Raw genomic sequence first — 17,952 nt, 5'->3', positions numbered from 1 at the left:
AAGCTCGGACGACGTTCGTCGGTCGTTTACCGTAACGCTGTCGCCTCAGGAGAGCATAAAATACAACACTAGCACATTACTGTAGCTTTTTTTACTGAGTTGAATAAAGCTTCGATAAAATGCAACATTTCCGTGTGCACTTTATATACAAATAACTGAAACGAGGGCAGATGTATTAACCATTATTTATTTCTTAATAATTCCTCAGAATATTTACTCATAAACTATACAAATGTTATTTGAATCCATTCTTCATTGTAAGTGTTAATATTGTTTTACGCAACAACTGAAATTTTAATTAAAGGAATTAATTACATTTTTTTAGACGAAATAATAGTTAGGAATTTCTTTCAATAATTCCGACCAAGATGTGATGTATATTTAGAAAACAGCGTGGTACAGTGTCGTTTTCCTGCTGTAGATGGTGGTGCAGGAATTTCTTTATTCCCTGTCTGTTCCCGCTGCTGGCCAGACTGGGCGGCACATGGCCGGGTTCTCATCTTACCGCTGAGCTGCGTTTAACATGCGGGGCTACCTCACCACCGACTTCACACCGACTTCACCACCGACCTCAACACCGTCTTCACCACCGACCTCAACACCGACTTCACACCGACCTCAACACCGACTTCACCACCAACTTCACCAACTGTTGGTTGCACGCTTTCTTCTTTTTCTTCTTCTTCTTGTTTTTAGCGACAGTCTTTCCATGTGCGACGGGACTTGATGGTGGATTTAGTTTTATCTGACGTGCATCCCAAATAAGCCCCAAATTCTTAATTGTTGTGTGCACCGTGTGCTGTGCCATGGACCTCCCGTCCGATCCCCGTTTTGGAGTTTGGTCGCATTAAGGGAGTTACGCAGGTATGGAAGTGCTCCGCGACAGTCGGGGATGGACGCATGTGGAGCTGGTCCTCAGCGGAGGGGCTCCGTGGGGCTTCACCCTGAAGGGAGGTCGGGAACACCGGGAGCCGCTTCTCGTTACCAAGGTAACGGTTTATTACTTTAATCTACATCGCTTTAGAGCCGGTGGGATTCGGGAAAAACTCGGTACATAATGACACAGTGACCCCGATCGGTAGACATTTACATTGACAGCATTTATCAGACGCCCTTATCCAGAGCGACTTACAATCAGTAGTTACAGGGACAGCCCCCCCTCCCCGGAGCAATTTTAGGGTCAAGTGTCTTGCTAAGGGACACAATGGTAGTAAGTGGGATTTGAACCTGGGTCTTCTGGTTCATAGGCGAGTGTGATAGACAAACCAGGTATGTTATAACTCTATAATTAATTAATCATTTTGAATTAGGATTTTTTTTTATTCCAAACTCATCCAGATCCTTAAATGAGTGGATGCCTAATATTATATGACATACAAATTATTTCCATGCAATTATTAGTGTGTTAATGCATATACTATTGTATAATAAATGAATAACTTAATATTGGCTTTATGTGAAGGACATTAACCATAATTGTAATCAAATACCAAGGCTGATTAACTTCAGAAAGTCTATCCATCTTGTAACCCCCTGGTTGACAGCAGACAAGGAGCATGTTAATTGTTTCTGCTTTGAAGGAATGAGGAAGCGTGGTTTTCTGTTCATAGCCAGGTACCCTTATCCCTGGTTTCCATAGCGACAGTGGAATGTGCCTCTGTGTGCAATCCGAGGTTTCGGGCTCATGCATTTTTTAGAACAACCGCTCAGGTTCCACTTCTTGTGCCAGAGGGCTGTGGGGTATAGTGCTAAACCATTTACTTACTGGTTCCTTTATTCACAAATTCTGAGTGTGGCTTTTCACTGTTAGTAAGTCAAAAGTAACATTTTTAAGGTTTTAATAAACCATTTTCCATTCATTGCTAATGGTTGCATGAGATCTTGAAAATGGCACCTAAACAGCAGGACACGTAATATATTAGGTGTTTTTTTAAGTTGAACCTGTGTTTTTTTCAGTGTAGGGAACAACTGTCTGGACATCACATGGGTCAACACTCCAGTCCAGACACCGTTCATGTTCATGGAAATGGCTGTTAATGATGGAATATCTGCAGACATGTAGGGAGGAACTTCATCAACAACATTACAACTGAATGCTGTGTTTTTTATCCCAAGTCTGTCACTTTAAACTGTCACTGTCACTTTTGTCATTGTTTTTTAGAAAACACATGATTTTAGTAGAGCTAAAATCTGGCCAAATTTACACCAGTACACGGGTGCATCAGGAACCACATCCTTATTTAAAAATCTGTCAGTGATTATTTGTATTGAATCACTTTTTGTCATGAAAGAAACACAGACATTTCTGAATGGACCAAAACTTTCAAATGGTAGGGTACACTTATACAACAAGGTATACTAAATGGCGGATGGGGTGTATGGATGGACGCACTTGCACAACTTCCAACAAAAGGGGGTTTATTACAGAAAGCATGACCACAAACCACGACATGAGAACAATCTGTGACCCGACTGGGACACGATCCGATACATTTGTAGTACTATACAGCTGGAAACTATCTGGGAAATCAGGGACACAACACTGACAATTCAAACTTCGGACCAAACCGCGGAGCTGGAGTTCCACCCCTCAGAGTCACATCCTGACACATTTCCATTCTTATGGCATGTATCAGACACCCTTATCCAGAGTAATTTGCTATCAGTAGTTAGAGGGACAGTCTGGACACACACTCAGGGTTAATTGTGGACACAGTGGTAGTAAGTGCGGTGACTTTGGGTCCCCCCCTCATCTGTTATTGCTCAAGGTGATTTGTCTGTGTCTTTCAGCTTAGAAGTTATTTTTGACCTCTTGCCTTCTTATAAATAGTGTCTGCGTTTTTTTGCACATAGAATGATGTGACAGTAGAAATTCTGCTTATTTGGGTTGTTTAAATGAGCTAATATTTATGGGCTGATGTTGCATTATCAAGCATTCCCAGGCGTTCATTAGCAACCTCAAGAGCATATCAACCAAAAATTCAAAATTCCACATCCTTGCCCATCGTTTAACAACAGACTAACGGCCTATTGCTCAGACCTCTTCATTTATTTTAAGTGTGCATCACTTTCCTGCCAGAAAGCCCCCATAGCCCAGGGCTCTCACACTGTGCTATCTTTGGAGAAACAGAGATGCCTAATTTATTAATGACTTTTCAAATTCTTGAAACTTTAACACTTTACATTTTACATTTACTTGCATTTATCAGATGCCATTATCCAGCGTGCATCAGTAGTTACAGGGACAGTCCTCCTGGAGACACTCAGGGTAAAGTGTCTTTCACAGGGACACAATGGTAGTAAGTGAGTGTGTTATCAGCCACAACCTCCCCCAAATGAAGCACATTCCTGATCAGTGCAAATATATTAGTACATTGCCTTTCCTTATAACGTTATTGTGGGACAGAACAATCCTGTGGTGGTGCCAGGTGGTGGTGGCCTAGTGGGTGAGGAAGCGGAACCGTAATCAGAATATCCGTGAACCGCCAAGATGCCACTGTCCCCACACACTGCTCTTCGGGTGTCTGTCATGGTTGCCCACTGCTCACTAAGGGTGATGGTTAAAATCAGAGGTCACATTTTGTTATGTCACCATTTGCTGTGCTGTGTATCACAATGACAACCACTTCACTTTCATTTTCCTGAAAACGTGGGTTGACTAATCTCTCAGATGTGTGTGTTTGTCAGGTGGAGGAAGGATGCAAAGCTGCAGTGGCTGGTGTCCTGATTGGAGATGAGATTGTGAGCATTAACGCCGTTCCCCTCACTGGCTACAGACAAGAAGCCATCTCCCTGGTCAAGAGATCCCACAACGCACTGACACTGGTCGTCAGAAGGTTTGCTTCTCTGCCAATATTCCCCTGTAATGCCAAATTATTTTAGACATTTGTACAGGAAATGTCTGTCCACAGCTTTCTTTTTGGCCTGAAAGGGCGAATATTAAGACCACTGCTTATGTCCTGACTCCCAAAATGAACTCAGTTTTGGCAGTGGATCTGCTTTGCTCTCTGTGGCTTTCTTTTTGGGTTATGGAAGTCATTTTGTTTATTCAGCCCCAGATGTGAATGGTGTTCCATGCAACCCTTCAGTCTTTCCTTCATTGGGGCTTGTATGACCCATAGGATGACACATACACCACATATACACTACCCTACCATTTATAGTTGGAATTGTTGTAGACACAGACTTTTAAATGGTGGATATCTGTATAAAGAACGCTGAGCATGGACCACAATTGGCTTCAGGTGTTGCATTTCCATGTATTTACTGACTGCATTTAGCATATGGGCGTGGCAGCTGTGTATGCTGAGATGCCTTTTTCATCAGACACATTTATTGAGGGTATTATTATGCACATAGGTGTACTGGTGTATTTGGGCTATAAACTGAAGAACAGTACTCACAGCTGTCACGTCTCGGGGTGCGATGGGGAATGAGTCGCAGAAGTGGTAAATCGTGAAGTGTAAGGATTTTTTATTATAATAAACACAAAAAGGCACGAGGGCCAAAAGGAGAAAAAAAAGAACTCAAACTGACCTGAAGGCATGTGCAGTTGTCAGGAGTGGTGTTCGGAGTTCCACATTAATGCAGACGCATCTTCACTCTGCTTCCGTCTCCTCTTTACAGGACCCTGATCCGTGTTGCCTAGTCAGCCACAGCTGTGCGTTATCAGAGTGAAGACGAGGCTTCATAAATTTGGTACATTACCATAGGCACCATGCAGAAAACTTGAAGGTCTTTAGTCTGTCAAGTAAATACATTAATTGGTAAAATGACATTGATATTTATGCAATTAGCAAACACACTTATCCAGAGTGACTTACAATCAGCTGGGACAGTCCTCCTGGAGACACTCAGAGTTAAGTGTGTCTTGTTCAGGGACACAATGGGGTTTGAACCTGTGACTCTGTGGTTCATATGCGAGTGTGTTACTGACTAGGCTACTACCACCTCTGACCCTGGAAATGTCCCTGTGCATGTAATTACTCATTCCATCCATATAGTAAAATATGAGTCATCTGTGTTGAGAGTAGACCCTATTCTCCCATCAGCACACCACTCGGAATCCTGATTGGCCATGAACTTTTCCCTGTCTCACGTTTCTCTGATTTCACATGAGTTTATTTATTCACCAGTTTTGGTCTGGTATGGGTCTCCAGTATGTCCATGACTTATGTCCCAAGCTTCACTCTTGGTCTTGATCTAACTTGGAGGGTTGAGGGCTACGTTTCAGAAGTTGTGCCAAAATACTGAATCTAGGTGTTGAATAGTTTTTCACACCAAGGACCATAGATGACGTGACTCAGAATATCATGCTGGGTGTCCTTTTCCTTCTGAAATCAACACAGTCACTGCTCCCACATCACCAATGTTATCTCAGTGCTGATAATGTCATTTTAACACAGTTATTGGAGCCTCAAGAGTTACTGTGGGAGTTCCTGTTTGACACATAGCCTGGCCTCTGTCACTCTTTTATCCCCTCAACAAACAAACTCCCACCATTGCTACCCACATCCACATTGCTTATAGAGCAAGTCATCAGAAGCATTCCAACTGAGTTTTAGTAGCTCAGGGAATTAGAACATTTTCATATATAAGACATTATTGTTCTTTGGCTACTAGGGTTGCCACAGCAAATCAAAAGGTCTGGTTGTCTGCAAAATTGATTTCTTAAACGTTTTACACCATCCTGACGCAACCCACCCCATTTACCCAGGCTCGGGACTGGCACCAAGAAACACATGGTCACAAGCTTACCCAGTAACTGGGTTCAGAGTAGGATATTTGCATGATATTGTTGCATATTAAAAACTAAGTCACAGATCATTTAGCAGTAGACAGTATACCCACAGCCTGTTTTACTTTTTATTACTTATTGTGTGAACCTTTCAGATGTCAAATTCTTTTTTACATAGAGCAGAGGAGAAATGTGACGCTTATGTATGACACCATTACAGATGGCGTGTGGAACAAAAGGACTTTACTTTCCAGGTGAGTGCACACAACTCACAAAAGGAGGCCTGTGGGATGGCCATTGTTGGCCTGAGCAGGGTTTTCGGACCTAACCCGGCTTTGTACGAATTCCAGTGCAGGGACCCAGGGAGGCCTTTGGGCAGATGTCAGGGCGGAGGCAGTCGGTGGGTGACTGTCATCGCTTCGTGAAAAGACGTGCCACTGCCGACACTGTCACAATATCCCACAGTTTTAAGAATCAGAGAAAGCTAACAGCCTTGTATCAGGGCAGCCTTAATGATCACCTAATGACATGCTGACAAGACTCACTGACCCTCTGTCCAAGTTTTTGATCTGTAGAGACTACATCTGTATATTTTTGTAGTGGAAAAATATTCATACTGAATAAATAGGGTTTGATTGCCTTTATTATTCTCTATTTTGCCATACGATGAGGACCAACAAAGGTTACTCCAGTAAAACATTTCTGAGGTTTCACAGCCACATAAGCATTTACGCAAATACAGAGATTCAATGCTATCTACTCTATCAGGCCTTGTGGCTTTGTACTGATGACAATCCTGCTGTTATTGAGTGCTTTAGGTTTTGTTTGAATGTAGTCACTAGACTGTCTCCCAGTAGGACCTGACCATAAACATGCCAGCTGAGCCATCTAGTGCCAATAGTTGTCTGTGAGTAGTTAAATGTATTCATGTCATATATTCATAACCCTGTCTTTTCCATTGTTATTACTATTAGTTGATAAGAGTGTAAACAGTGAGATATTGTGTGTCTCTCTGCTATCGTAGTGATTCCACTTCTAAATCCAATTACAACCTGAAAATCCTGTGTACAGTTTAAAGAGGATGATTCAAGTTAAATATTAGGTTACTTTTGTTGTTTGTTTCTGAAAATTGCCATATTTAGGAAATATAATGCATTTCTTACTCATTCATAATAAAATGGAAGTCTTGCTTCTGTTGTCACATGGTAGAGGATGTATCCAGTCATTCCTCCCGTCCCCCTGTCGTTCAGTGCAATGGTTGGTTCTGTCGCATAAGTGGGCTGGATTGTTACGGGTCTTGACAGTCCGTTGTTTCGTCAGGCTGACAGAGTCCAAAAAACCAGACAGAAAGAGCAGTACGGGTTCTCTGGGAATGCCATGCCAACCCCAGCTGAAGAATGCTTGTATGTCAACAGATTTTAGAGGTGCGTTCACCTTGTGCTTTTAAGCTTCCAGTGCTCAGTGAAGAGTCTTTGCTGTTAAAGTTCCTCCTGTGTTATCGCTGAGCCAACGCACACGTCTCCTCTGGCCTCTCTGTTTGTGTTTGCCTGCTGCTGTGAAATCCTTGAGGCTGCAGAAGCAGCAGAGAAGCGAACAGTCAGCCCTTCCTGTTGTTTGCTTTGGCAGATGCGTATCGCTTGTTCTGCCCTGGTCAGACCCAAGAAGCACACTGAGGCTTAACACAAAGACGCACTGTGGTCTCTACGTACCGCCTGACACGTTTCAGGCTACTGTTAACTACCTAAACTAGTGGTTCTCAAGCCTTTCGTGACAGCTACCAAATATTTGTCTATCCAAATACTACCATTATGACTTCACACTAAAATACATTAGGAGGGGCATATTTAACTAGTTTACACAAGAGGCAGTGTTATATTTATGATTGACTTTCATCCACTGTTAATACACAGGCAGTATACACTGCAGTACACAGCGGTACTCTGCAATTTGAGAACCAAGGGCCTAAACAATCAAACACCTTTGCCTTCTTTAACTGAAATCACTGTTTTTTCTAAATAATAAATAATTTGATATATCACTTGCTTCATAACAATATAGCTCAAGCAAAATAATCTGAATCCTATTTTTTTATGTTTAAAGAAAAACACCTCTCCTCAGAGTACAGCACACAAAGGGTCCATAACCAGGATGGGTCAGAGGTTTCCCATCTTCTATAAGCCCTTCTGTGATTATGGTGGCACTTTCTTTTGTGTCACCGCTGTCTGACGCTATTCAGAGACTAGGCTGGGCTCAGGGATGTGTGCTGTCTGGCATCTCTGCTGTTTTGGTTCCTGAACAACTAGGTGGTGACTCAATTAGAAATTCCCCTTTGACACATTAATCTGCTTCACACTCAAACTTCAATGTAATAATGATCTTTTTTATCAGTTTATAAGGATCCATTGCCCCTGAAACATTATCCTGGTTTGTTGGTAATGAATACTTTGGATTTTTACTCAGTAGTCCTTTTAAGCCTACAGGAAGTTTGCCAGAGGAAATAATGCTTACAAAAGTCTGCCACAGACAGTTTGGAAAAACAAAACTCCCTGGATCAGAATTTGACCTTGTACTTTTAGACAGCTTGGTGTTATGTCAAGGTAAATGTTTGAGTTTCAAGCATTGATTTCATGTATTTCTTTTCGTCATGGCTGGAAAAATGCCTGGCTCCTGTCTACAAATTAAAAGCACTGTAAAAAGACCTCAAAGCAGATCCACTTGTTTTGACACAATCTGTGTGTGTTTAAGATTTCCCGACATTATCGGCCAGAAACAGTTGCTCTTTTTACAAATGGGATGTCAGGCATCTGCATTTTTTTTTATGTTTGTGTGAGATTTTAAAGGATGCATCACAAAAAATAGTAATAATTAATCGTTAAAAGTATTTTAGATGCCAAAAAAAAATATCTATATTTTAATATGCCCCTCACAGGAGGGGTGGCTGAGACGCAGCCCAACAACCAATCAGGGCACCAGATTATGGCAAGGAGACTTGTTATGACAATACCCTCCCACCCCCACTGAGCATAAGCTCAGTAATCCCCAAGGAAATCTCCTGTTGACGGGGACATCCACTTCGAGTCACAGACCCCAAGGGTGTGTGCTTGTGTTTTGACGAGGAGTTTCTGTCCCTGTGTCTTGTTGATTGGGCAGCCTTTTCTCTGATGAGTTTCTGTGGTGCTAGTGGACACCTTTGTGAAAGCTTGGCTTGTAGGTCAGCTGTTGTCTGGATACTTTACTGAGGAATGCACTATAGCCGAGGAATGAAGAAAATGCCACGGAGACCTGATTTTTCAGGCTGCTTGTGCCAGATCTTTCTAATGTTCCAATTCTGATGCTACAACAGACCAGGACATTGTGCTTTCATTCCCAGAGTGAACTGTTGCGGCTTTGCTGTTTTGTTATTTCTTCAGTAGACTTTGGTAAGTTTGCGTTGCAATTTTCATCAAGCTTAATGAACTTTTTTTTATTGTTGCTAATAGTATTTTGAAACGTACTGTAATGACTCCAGTTTTACAAGTTAACATGAGTAAGTATTTGCAAGTGGTGATTAAAATGTTTCTTGTAAATTAAATACAGTTGTGTTTCTCATATCCTCTCATATCCTGATATATATGACAGAATATGAGAATCTTAAATTAGTTGTTTATATTAAAATGGGAAATATACAGTTTAAAACTTTGTAAAATTTAGCTTCTTTAAGACGTGAGTAATGGCTCCCAGCCCCCACCTCTCCTCCACTCAGGAATTTCTGTGGAGGCCTTGTATCCTTGGCGATAAGGCCAACAGAAACATGGTCCATTTGCATTTCTATTGAAAGCCATCTATACTGATCCTTCCCTTTTAGACATGAGTCAAGCCCTGGGTACTCTCGTATACTGAAGCAATGACATGCTGTTGCTAAATAAGCTGAACAGTAGAAACTGACATGTCTCTGGTGTAAACCATGTCCAGACTGAGTCTACATTCATTGTAAAAGAGGGGCTGAATTAAAATGTGTTCTTAAACGTTCATTACACGATTGAAACTCTTTCTATATGTGCTGAGGCTTGTATGTTTTTGTGGATATTACTTTTATTGTTGGTCTGTGGACCTACAGATTTGTTATATGGCCCCTGTTTCCTAACAGTATTGGGCTTGGTGAATCAGTGTGTTCCTCCCCTTCATTGTTTAGGAACATGAAAATGGTGGACATTGTAACACAGACAATGCCTGCCGAGAGTGAGGTGCATGTGGCCAGGAATTTTCTCACGAAGATTTTGCGAAGTTCCATGAGGTATTGTTCAGCATCTAGGTTCTTCTTATTTTAGTGACCCTGACCCCATGACCAGCAAATAACCAACGTCATCTCCAGTAGCAAACCATCTATAGCTTGTACCTGTTTGGCTCCTTCATTCATGCAAATGTATGAATTTCCATGTTCCCTGAGCTCATATGTTTCTTGTAGTGTATCCATGGCACCATTTTAGTATTTAGTAGTTCTTACATGCCCAAAAATACTTCCATTACTTTACTACTGGTTTCCAACAAACATGGTTACAACCATTTTACGTTTCTGTTCCATTCACTTCTGTCAATTTCATTAACATTTTACTGAAAACCATACCTCTTTTCATCACCTTAGCTGTATCACTTCCAACCTGTACATGTAGTACGTGCCTCAAGCATCTGTTTTGGTTTAACTGGCCACCTCACGTGTTTGCTTGGAATTACTTGTTTAATCCTCTTAGTGTGCTGATATTTTAACTAGCCCTGTCAAAGAGCCATTAAATAGTGTAGTGTCTCTACTCATCTCCCACTGATATATAGAATTAAAACCATTTTTTGCAGTGCTAAATACAAAGGTTTAGAAGGTGTCGTTCCTATGTTAAGCATAAATCTTTATCCTGACTTCCTCGCATGCACTTCAGAAAGAATCGTTCAAAGGGGTATGTTATATTTTGCAGCTTTTTCCTTTGATGGATTTGAAAATATAGCTGCTGAAATTCATTGATTTTGTGATTCTCATTACCAGAATGAATGACCCTACAAGAAGACCACACTCCTGGCACTCTTCCAAACTGACAGAGAATCTTCCAGAAATGCCAAAAATTCAGCCAACACCTGGACCTGAGCCGGTTTGGTTGTCAAAATATGACAATAGGTGAGTTGGCATTTCCTTTGAACACATTTTTGCAGTTGCAGTTTTCCATATTTTCTGTATATTAGGTATGAGGATTGTGCCTCATAAACCAAGAAACTAATTCTAGATTTTATTTTATTTTTAGTTCTCCATCAAATGACCTTTCTAGTTGCTGGCGTGTTACAAATCAACGGCAATCATCAAGCAAGTCCAACACTGCTGATAATGTGGATTGTTCTGACCCCACGTTACCAGCCAAGCCCATGAGCTGCATAGATCTCACTGGTCAAAGGGAGTATTTAGGAATTAGAGGGCTTCAGAGTGAGCAACAGAGACATGTGCAGATTCCTGTTGGAAATGGGGGCCGAGTCAGCCCACGGTTAGAGGATCAGACAGGCTCTAGATACTCATCCTCCTCCATAGGTAGCAAATCTACCTGTGGACCTGTGTGGCATGTTCCAGAGCCTAACAATTCCACAGCTTTATGTCCATCACCCCCAATGCCTTTGCTGCATATTGAAAATTACACAGTGGCAAATGGCCATGACCAGCTTCCCAACGGTGATAAATCTGCTGGCTATCAGAGGGTCCAGAACAGAATGGCTGAACAGCTGTTTCAAGCAACTGAGAAAAAACATAGGAATATGCACAGTAATGGGAGAGGACCAGAGACCTGCCACAGTTACAACTCACTATTAAAGAACAACACTCTCCACCAGTATCTGTCCCCAGATGACTACAGCCCCAATCAGCTTAACCCACACAAACACTATTCCTTATCCAGTACGGATGTCAGACAAGGTCAGAGTCCCTTTGCCTCTCTGCCTGATCACCAGAGGCAGCATAGTGATGAGAGCCATTTGTATTTACATACAAGAACTGCACCTGCAGCAAAGATCCAAAGTGTTGGCTCCTACTACCGCAGCCTACAGGAGTTACCAGGAGCCACCAGTGTAAATAATCATGGCCAGATTAGGACCTCCACCTCTCCACTGTCTAGCCCTGTCACAAACCAAACTCTAGACAAAGCAACTCAAATCAGGTACTACTGTATAACAGCTCAGCAGCCTGCACAGACCACAAGCCAGGTTGCTTCTCAGACAAAGGTGGAAGTGACACAAGATAAAAACTCTCAAAAAGGCTTAAAGAGCACATATAATGCACCTCAGCAGCTTTTCACAAATGGAAGAAAACATAATGGTTATATAAGCACAACAAATGGCCCTCGAGCAGTCCCAGAAGGTTCAGTTGATGGGTGGAAAGCAAAAGGGAGGGAAAGAATCAATGATGAAGGCAATGCTGAGGTTCACTTAACCAGATATCCAGATAATGAACCTCAGAGAAGCACAGCAATCATCTCTCCATCCCAAGAAGACCCCATCATTTCACTAGAAGGCAATCAAATTTGTCCCCAAAAGACCCCAATGTTGCACAGTCTCTCACAAGAGAACAACACCTTGGGAGGGAAGCAACAGGACACCTCCATCAGTACCATAGTTTCACCTGTGGAGTATTCAGAGAATTCAAATGGGAAGCAAGGCAGACGAAGTGACCGATATGCCACCACCTTGCGCAATGAGATTGCTACAAAGAGAGCCCAGTTACAGAAAAGTCGAAGTGCAGCTACCCTTACCTGTGCTACAGAGGTAGAAGAGGAAACAGAGGCCTGGAGGTCCCTGGAAACCTCTACTTCATCCTCAGATGGCTCTTTTACAAGTACGTACAAGGACAATTTGAAGGAAGCCCAAGCCAGGGTTCTACAGGCAACTTCATTCAAAAGAAGAGATCTGGAACTGCCTGCCAGTGAAACCTTCCAGCCATTCCCATCTTCAGTTCAACATAAAAAAAATGCCACTATCAGTGATGTGTTGCCAGGAAAACCTGGATCTGGCACCTCCCATGTGTCGCGCATTGGCAGCAGAAAGCGCTTTCCCGTGGACAAAAGAGTTCATTCCTTCTCAGAGCCAGATAAGATCAATGAAGTGGGTATAGAAGGGAAGATACTGAATCTAGACTCTGTAAAGTCATTTGTTGACAGGTGTATGTTCTTTGAAGGAGTTTCAAAACCAGCTTTTCCAGCGCCTACTGTTAAAAATGCACAACCAGTATCAAATGGGGATCACACTGGAGGAAAGACCAAAGGGCACTCAGCTTCCAGAGAGCAAATAAGTGCCCCATTTGACCAGCATTTTGGAGAAGAACAACGTCTAAAGACGAATGAGGTAGAACAGCATCGTCTGGGAACCTTTGCAGAGTATGAAGCCACTTGGAACATGCAAAGAAGAAACAGCAAGAGCACGGGAAGGTTTCACTCTGCTGAAAACATTATTGATTCAGATCTAGAGGAGAAGAACCAAACACCATGTGTCCATGAGAGGTCCAGATCATCTCCCTCTGCAGACTTTAATGAACTGGTTAGTTTAAACTATTTTGCTTCCCTTTTTTTCATGAACCCACACTTGCCAAAAATTATTTGTCATCCATGTCCTGGAAGAGCTAACTTCTCTACATTATTTTCCAGAAAGTTCCTCTGCCCTTGAGGACATGTTGTCCAGAACACAAACCAGAGAGTCATATTTCTAGGTGAGAATACACATATTTATTTACTGCGCCAGTGTCTGGACCTGCTGCAGTTCCATGATACCTATAATAGCCAAGTGGATTAGTTCATATGTGTGAGTGATACCTTTCTTATGACAAACAGAGGAACCTTAAAAAGACTTTACATTTTAATTCCATACATTTACATTTTCATACACTTTACATTTTACACTGTTTCAGAGGAGGTTTTGAATGTCTTAAGTAAACATAGTTTCTATTGTGTCAATCCCATTAAAGTCTGCCATTGTATGATGTTGAGTGTAATGAATGTCCATATGGACATAAAAGTGAAACAATGGCATTTCTGGGGTATTGTTGAAATATTGTTGTCCATGACTTATGTTTTGGCATTTCAAGTTTAATATTTCATGTAAGGGATATATCCATGTATCCATATATTCAAAATATATCCATGTTGATGTTCAATGCAATGTCATTTACCATTTATCCTTGGTCCTGACACTCCCCCACTGTTACGGAAGTTCCTGAGAAGAAGCACTTTTTATTCCCATTCTATGAAGTACTTGTTACTGATGTTTTTGGTTTGATTGCTTGGTTAATTAGTCTGAATGATTGTTTTTGTGTTATTACTTGGTTTTGGTTTTCGTCTGGTGCCTTACTTCTAATGTTTGTTTCTGGTTCAGTGTCTCATCGCTGAGAAGCTATAGTGAGGCCAAGATCTGGGAGAAACCAGGACAGCCTGACCACTTCCTTCAGCCTCCAGTTTCCAACTCAAAGAGTGATTCGGAGCAAAAAAGCATGCCAGCTCCCCACCCCATAGACCACAGACACCAACCCAACCACAGAGAACCCAGCCTGGAGCCACCACCTAACCCTGGCCACTCTAGTAGTGATGCAGTGTCTGAGCGACCTGCCCTACCCAAAAAGAAGGCATCCATTCCACAGAGGAGTTCCCCACCCAAGCTGGACAATCTCACAAAAAGGGAGACCACATCCTCCCCAAGAGATTCCAGTGAATTCCATGGTTCTTCCCAGGCTGTCCGTTCTCTGCCAGCCCACTCTCCTGGCTTAAGTGCAGCACAAGTCCCAGGCCCTGCCTTCTCCACTAGTCCCACCTTGAGGGGCTCTCCTTGCTTCAGCAGAATCACAGAGCAGGACAACTCTCTGGAGGATGAGTGGAAAGCCCTGCACAGGACAGCAGTGTCAGTGCTGGACACACTGAAGTCAGTGGTGCCTCTTCCTCCCTCTTCATCTCCTTTATTTCATGGAGGAGCAACCCTGACAGTTCCCTGCCGGAATGATGCGCACACCTCTGCTTCACTATTTGCTCCTCAGAAGATGACAGATAAGCCTCCAACACCCATGCAGGCTGATACCAAGCCCAGGTAACTCAGTCTGTTCTGAAAATATTGTCTTTGCAGGCTATACATAATGTTTTTTTATGCAGTGTTAGTTCAGTATGTTTTTTTTTATTGCAGTAATAAGATGGATGAGAAAATAGAGGTGAACAGCATTGTGAAGAAGATTCCCATCAAAATCATCCATGATGAGAATGGCTCCAAAAGAGAAGGGTGGCAGCATGATTTTTCCAGCGGCACCACAGGAAGCCCTGAAGGACTTGTGGAGTCTTCAACTGGCATTTTTAGCTCTCTGGAACAGTCCATATTCTGCGCCAACACTCAGCAGGAGCCTGAGAAAGCCAGCAACCCCAGTCCTGAAGACACCCTCACCTTCAGTGAGGCCCCTCAGAGGACATCACCAACTTGCCAGCCAGCCTCATTGCTCAGTGTCACAGCCACTGAGCATTATGATGAGGACGTGAAGCGAGAAAAACTGGCCAGAGATATTATGGGTAAAGATAAGTCTCTTGTTGAGGTCCTCGACCAGAGTAAGATGATGACAACGATGGACCTGATGGAAGGGATCTACCCTCAGGGAGAGCAGTTGCTGGAGGAAAGCCAGCAACGTAGGAAGGCCATCCCCAGACTGAGCATACCCAGGAACACAGAGGAGAGGTGGGACTTTTTCATTAAATTGTTCTCATCAGCAGGAGGAACTGTATGAAGTTATTAAAAGTACTGAAGTGCACAGATGACTGAGATTATGTATAATATCAACATTATGATGAGAACAAAACTTGTTTTACAGGTATTGTTTTACAGGTATCAGGTATTTTTTGTCTATTTAAAAATGTGATGTATGTCAATTCGAAGGAGACCATTGAAGTATGGAGTATTTTGTAAATATCTACATTTATGGCATTTAGATGCTCTTATCCAGTACTTACAGGGACAGTCTCCACTTGGTTAAGAGTCTTGCTCATTGACACAAAGTGGAGTAGGTTAGTACTACTACTAGTAAGTTAGTCTAGTCTAGTACTAGTAAGCTAGTGCAATGTCCTTACTACAAAACAAAATAACTAGTTCTGTGATAGCTTGGTGGGCATTCCTGAGCTTGAGTAATGTTGGCTTTTTCACAATTCTTCCGTACCACTGCTGCCCCCTACTGATCACATTTTTACACTTATCCAGGAAATGTCCCGGATAATGTTCTGAGCTTTCCAGTCGGTATAATGCATTTAATGTGCATTTATCTGTAACGACTCAGTTAGAGATTTCACCTGCACCTGCATTTAACTTGATCTATACTGCAGGAGAGTGGAAGATGACTTGGCAGTTTCTGCAGCTTCCCTGGTTACCAGTTCGTCCTACTACAGCACGTCAGCTCCCAAAGCAGAGCTCCTGATCAAGATGAAGGATATGCAGGAACATATGGGAGAGCAGGACTCAGAGGATGAGCTGGATTATGACCTTTCAGACAAAAAAGTAAGACCTTATACAGGAAGTCACTTTTTTTCATCCCTGCCCTTTATTGTCAATTCATGTTTAAAATATTGCAATGTGTCTTCTTCTGTAATTAAAAGGTGTGTTTAACCAACTTTACATTTTATGAGCCCTTTTTACAATGTGTGGGAAATTACCTGGCTGTAGACTATATGTAGCATTTACAGCATTTACATTTACAGCATTTACTTCCACTCTCCTGCAGTAGCAAGACATGACAATATTTCAACTTGCAGTACTTTTATTTGATTAATTATCTCTTGGATAAAAAAGTGAACAGTGAGTGACCATGTGTGTTCCTCCACAGCAAGAGTTGATTGACAGTCTTAGCAAGAAACTACAGGTGCTTAATGAAGCTCGGGAGAGTCTGCTGGAGGACATCCAGGACAACAATGCTCTGGGGGATGAAGTGGAGGCTACTGTTCAGGGAATCTGCAAGCCTAATGAGCTGGACAAGTTCCGCATGTTTGTCGGGGACCTGGATAAAGTGGTCAGCCTGTTACTGTCTCTGTCTGGCCGACTAGCTAGAGTAGAGAATGCGTTAAACAACCTGGAAGAAGGAGTTGCACCTGAGGAGAAGGTGAGTGAGGGATACATTTGTTTCAAGTTTAGGAATTTAGAAAATACTGATATCAAAGAAAATACACAGTAATCATTTTTAACCAAAAAACTACCAACAACAGATTTTTTGCACCAACATAGTTGTCATAACCGTGTAAATTATGTGTCGCTCTTTTTGCTATTTTATTTCAGTCAATTAAACCATTAAATTGTCTCATTATCCCAGCTCACTCTCACAGAGAAGCGGAATCTCTTGATCAGACAGCATGAAGATGCCAAGGAACTGAAGGAGAACCTGGACCGCCGAGAACATGTGGTGTACAGCATTCTGGCCAGCTGCCTCAATGAGGAGCAGCTGGCCGACTACGAGCACTTCGTCAAGATGAAGTCAGCCCTCATCATAGAGCAGCGCAAGTTAGAGGACAAGATCAAGCTGGGAGAGGAGCAGCTGAAGTGTCTGAAGGACAGCCTGCCCCTGGATCAGAGACTGATTTAAAGAAGAGAATATTTCCCTATAGAGAGAAAAGGGAAGAGGATGAATAGCAGGATAGAAGACAAGTCTGGGAATATGATGCTTTCTGTAGATTATTGTAATGATGTAATCAAGGAAAAATGAGAAATCAGCAACATAAACCTGTACATATTTGAAATATACTAAAACTCTAAAGTAGTTTTTCTGGATTGAAAATTGTATATATCATATTTATTTGATCATCAGTGGTACTTTAGTTACCATTACAACCTGAATGTTTGTAAATGAAGTTATACCAAATTATCCCTTAAATATATCATGACTATATGATGATGAAGGTCATATATCTGATATGAGTCTTGCTACTTAGTTCTGCTTTAATAACTTAAAAATGTCTAAAGTTTGACAGCAAATTTTTGAATCTATTAGCACTTTACTTCCACCATCTAATGCTGAGGGAGATTTTCATTTCATATAATTTTACGCTTGGGTAACTTTTTACCCATCAATGTGAACTTGTGCATATGGATCTGAGCAAATGGAGTATATACACCCACATATGCAGTGTCATTTTACAACAAAACAGCAATAAACAAGCTTTTCTCTATTTATGACACAAACCTGAATGACATCATTAAAAAAATAAAATAATTATTGT

The 17,952-nt window shown here is 41.9% G+C and overlaps 1 protein-coding gene across 5 annotated transcripts; it reads left to right on the top strand.

Annotated features, from left to right (window-relative positions):
• The first annotated feature begins 447 nt into the window (after positions 1–447).
• shroom2b (shroom family member 2b) lies at positions 448–17,945 on the top strand. 5 transcript variants are annotated; one of them, XM_028979545.1, is made up of 11 exons: positions 8,783–9,156; positions 9,909–10,010; positions 10,565–10,662; positions 10,749–10,877; positions 11,002–13,270; positions 13,378–13,439; positions 14,102–14,803; positions 14,897–15,433; positions 16,072–16,243; positions 16,569–16,841; positions 17,049–17,945. In XM_028979545.1, exons 3-11 carry the CDS (start codon positions 10,634–10,636, stop codon positions 17,316–17,318), a joined length of 4,443 nt encoding a protein of 1,480 aa, XP_028835378.1. In that variant the 5' UTR covers positions 8,783–9,156; positions 9,909–10,010; positions 10,565–10,633; the 3' UTR covers positions 17,319–17,945. The 5 variants fall into 5 exon arrangements, 4 of the variants coding, with proteins under 4 accessions (XP_028835375.1, XP_028835378.1, XP_028835377.1 ...); XM_028979543.1 differs by having other exon boundaries at positions 8,784–9,156; positions 10,645–10,662; XR_003749745.1 differs by lacking the exons at positions 8,783–9,156; positions 9,909–10,010; positions 10,565–10,662; positions 17,049–17,945 and adding exons at positions 448–989; positions 3,688–3,836; positions 15,567–15,580 and having other exon boundaries at positions 16,569–16,704.
• Positions 17,946–17,952: the final 7 nt, after the last annotated feature.

The sequence above is a fragment of the Denticeps clupeoides genome, chromosome 5 (assembly GCF_900700375.1).
Source record: "Denticeps clupeoides chromosome 5, fDenClu1.1, whole genome shotgun sequence".
Classification (NCBI taxonomy): Eukaryota; Metazoa; Chordata; class Actinopteri; order Clupeiformes; family Denticipitidae; genus Denticeps; species Denticeps clupeoides.
This window is presented reverse-complemented; position numbering and strand designations above follow the sequence as displayed.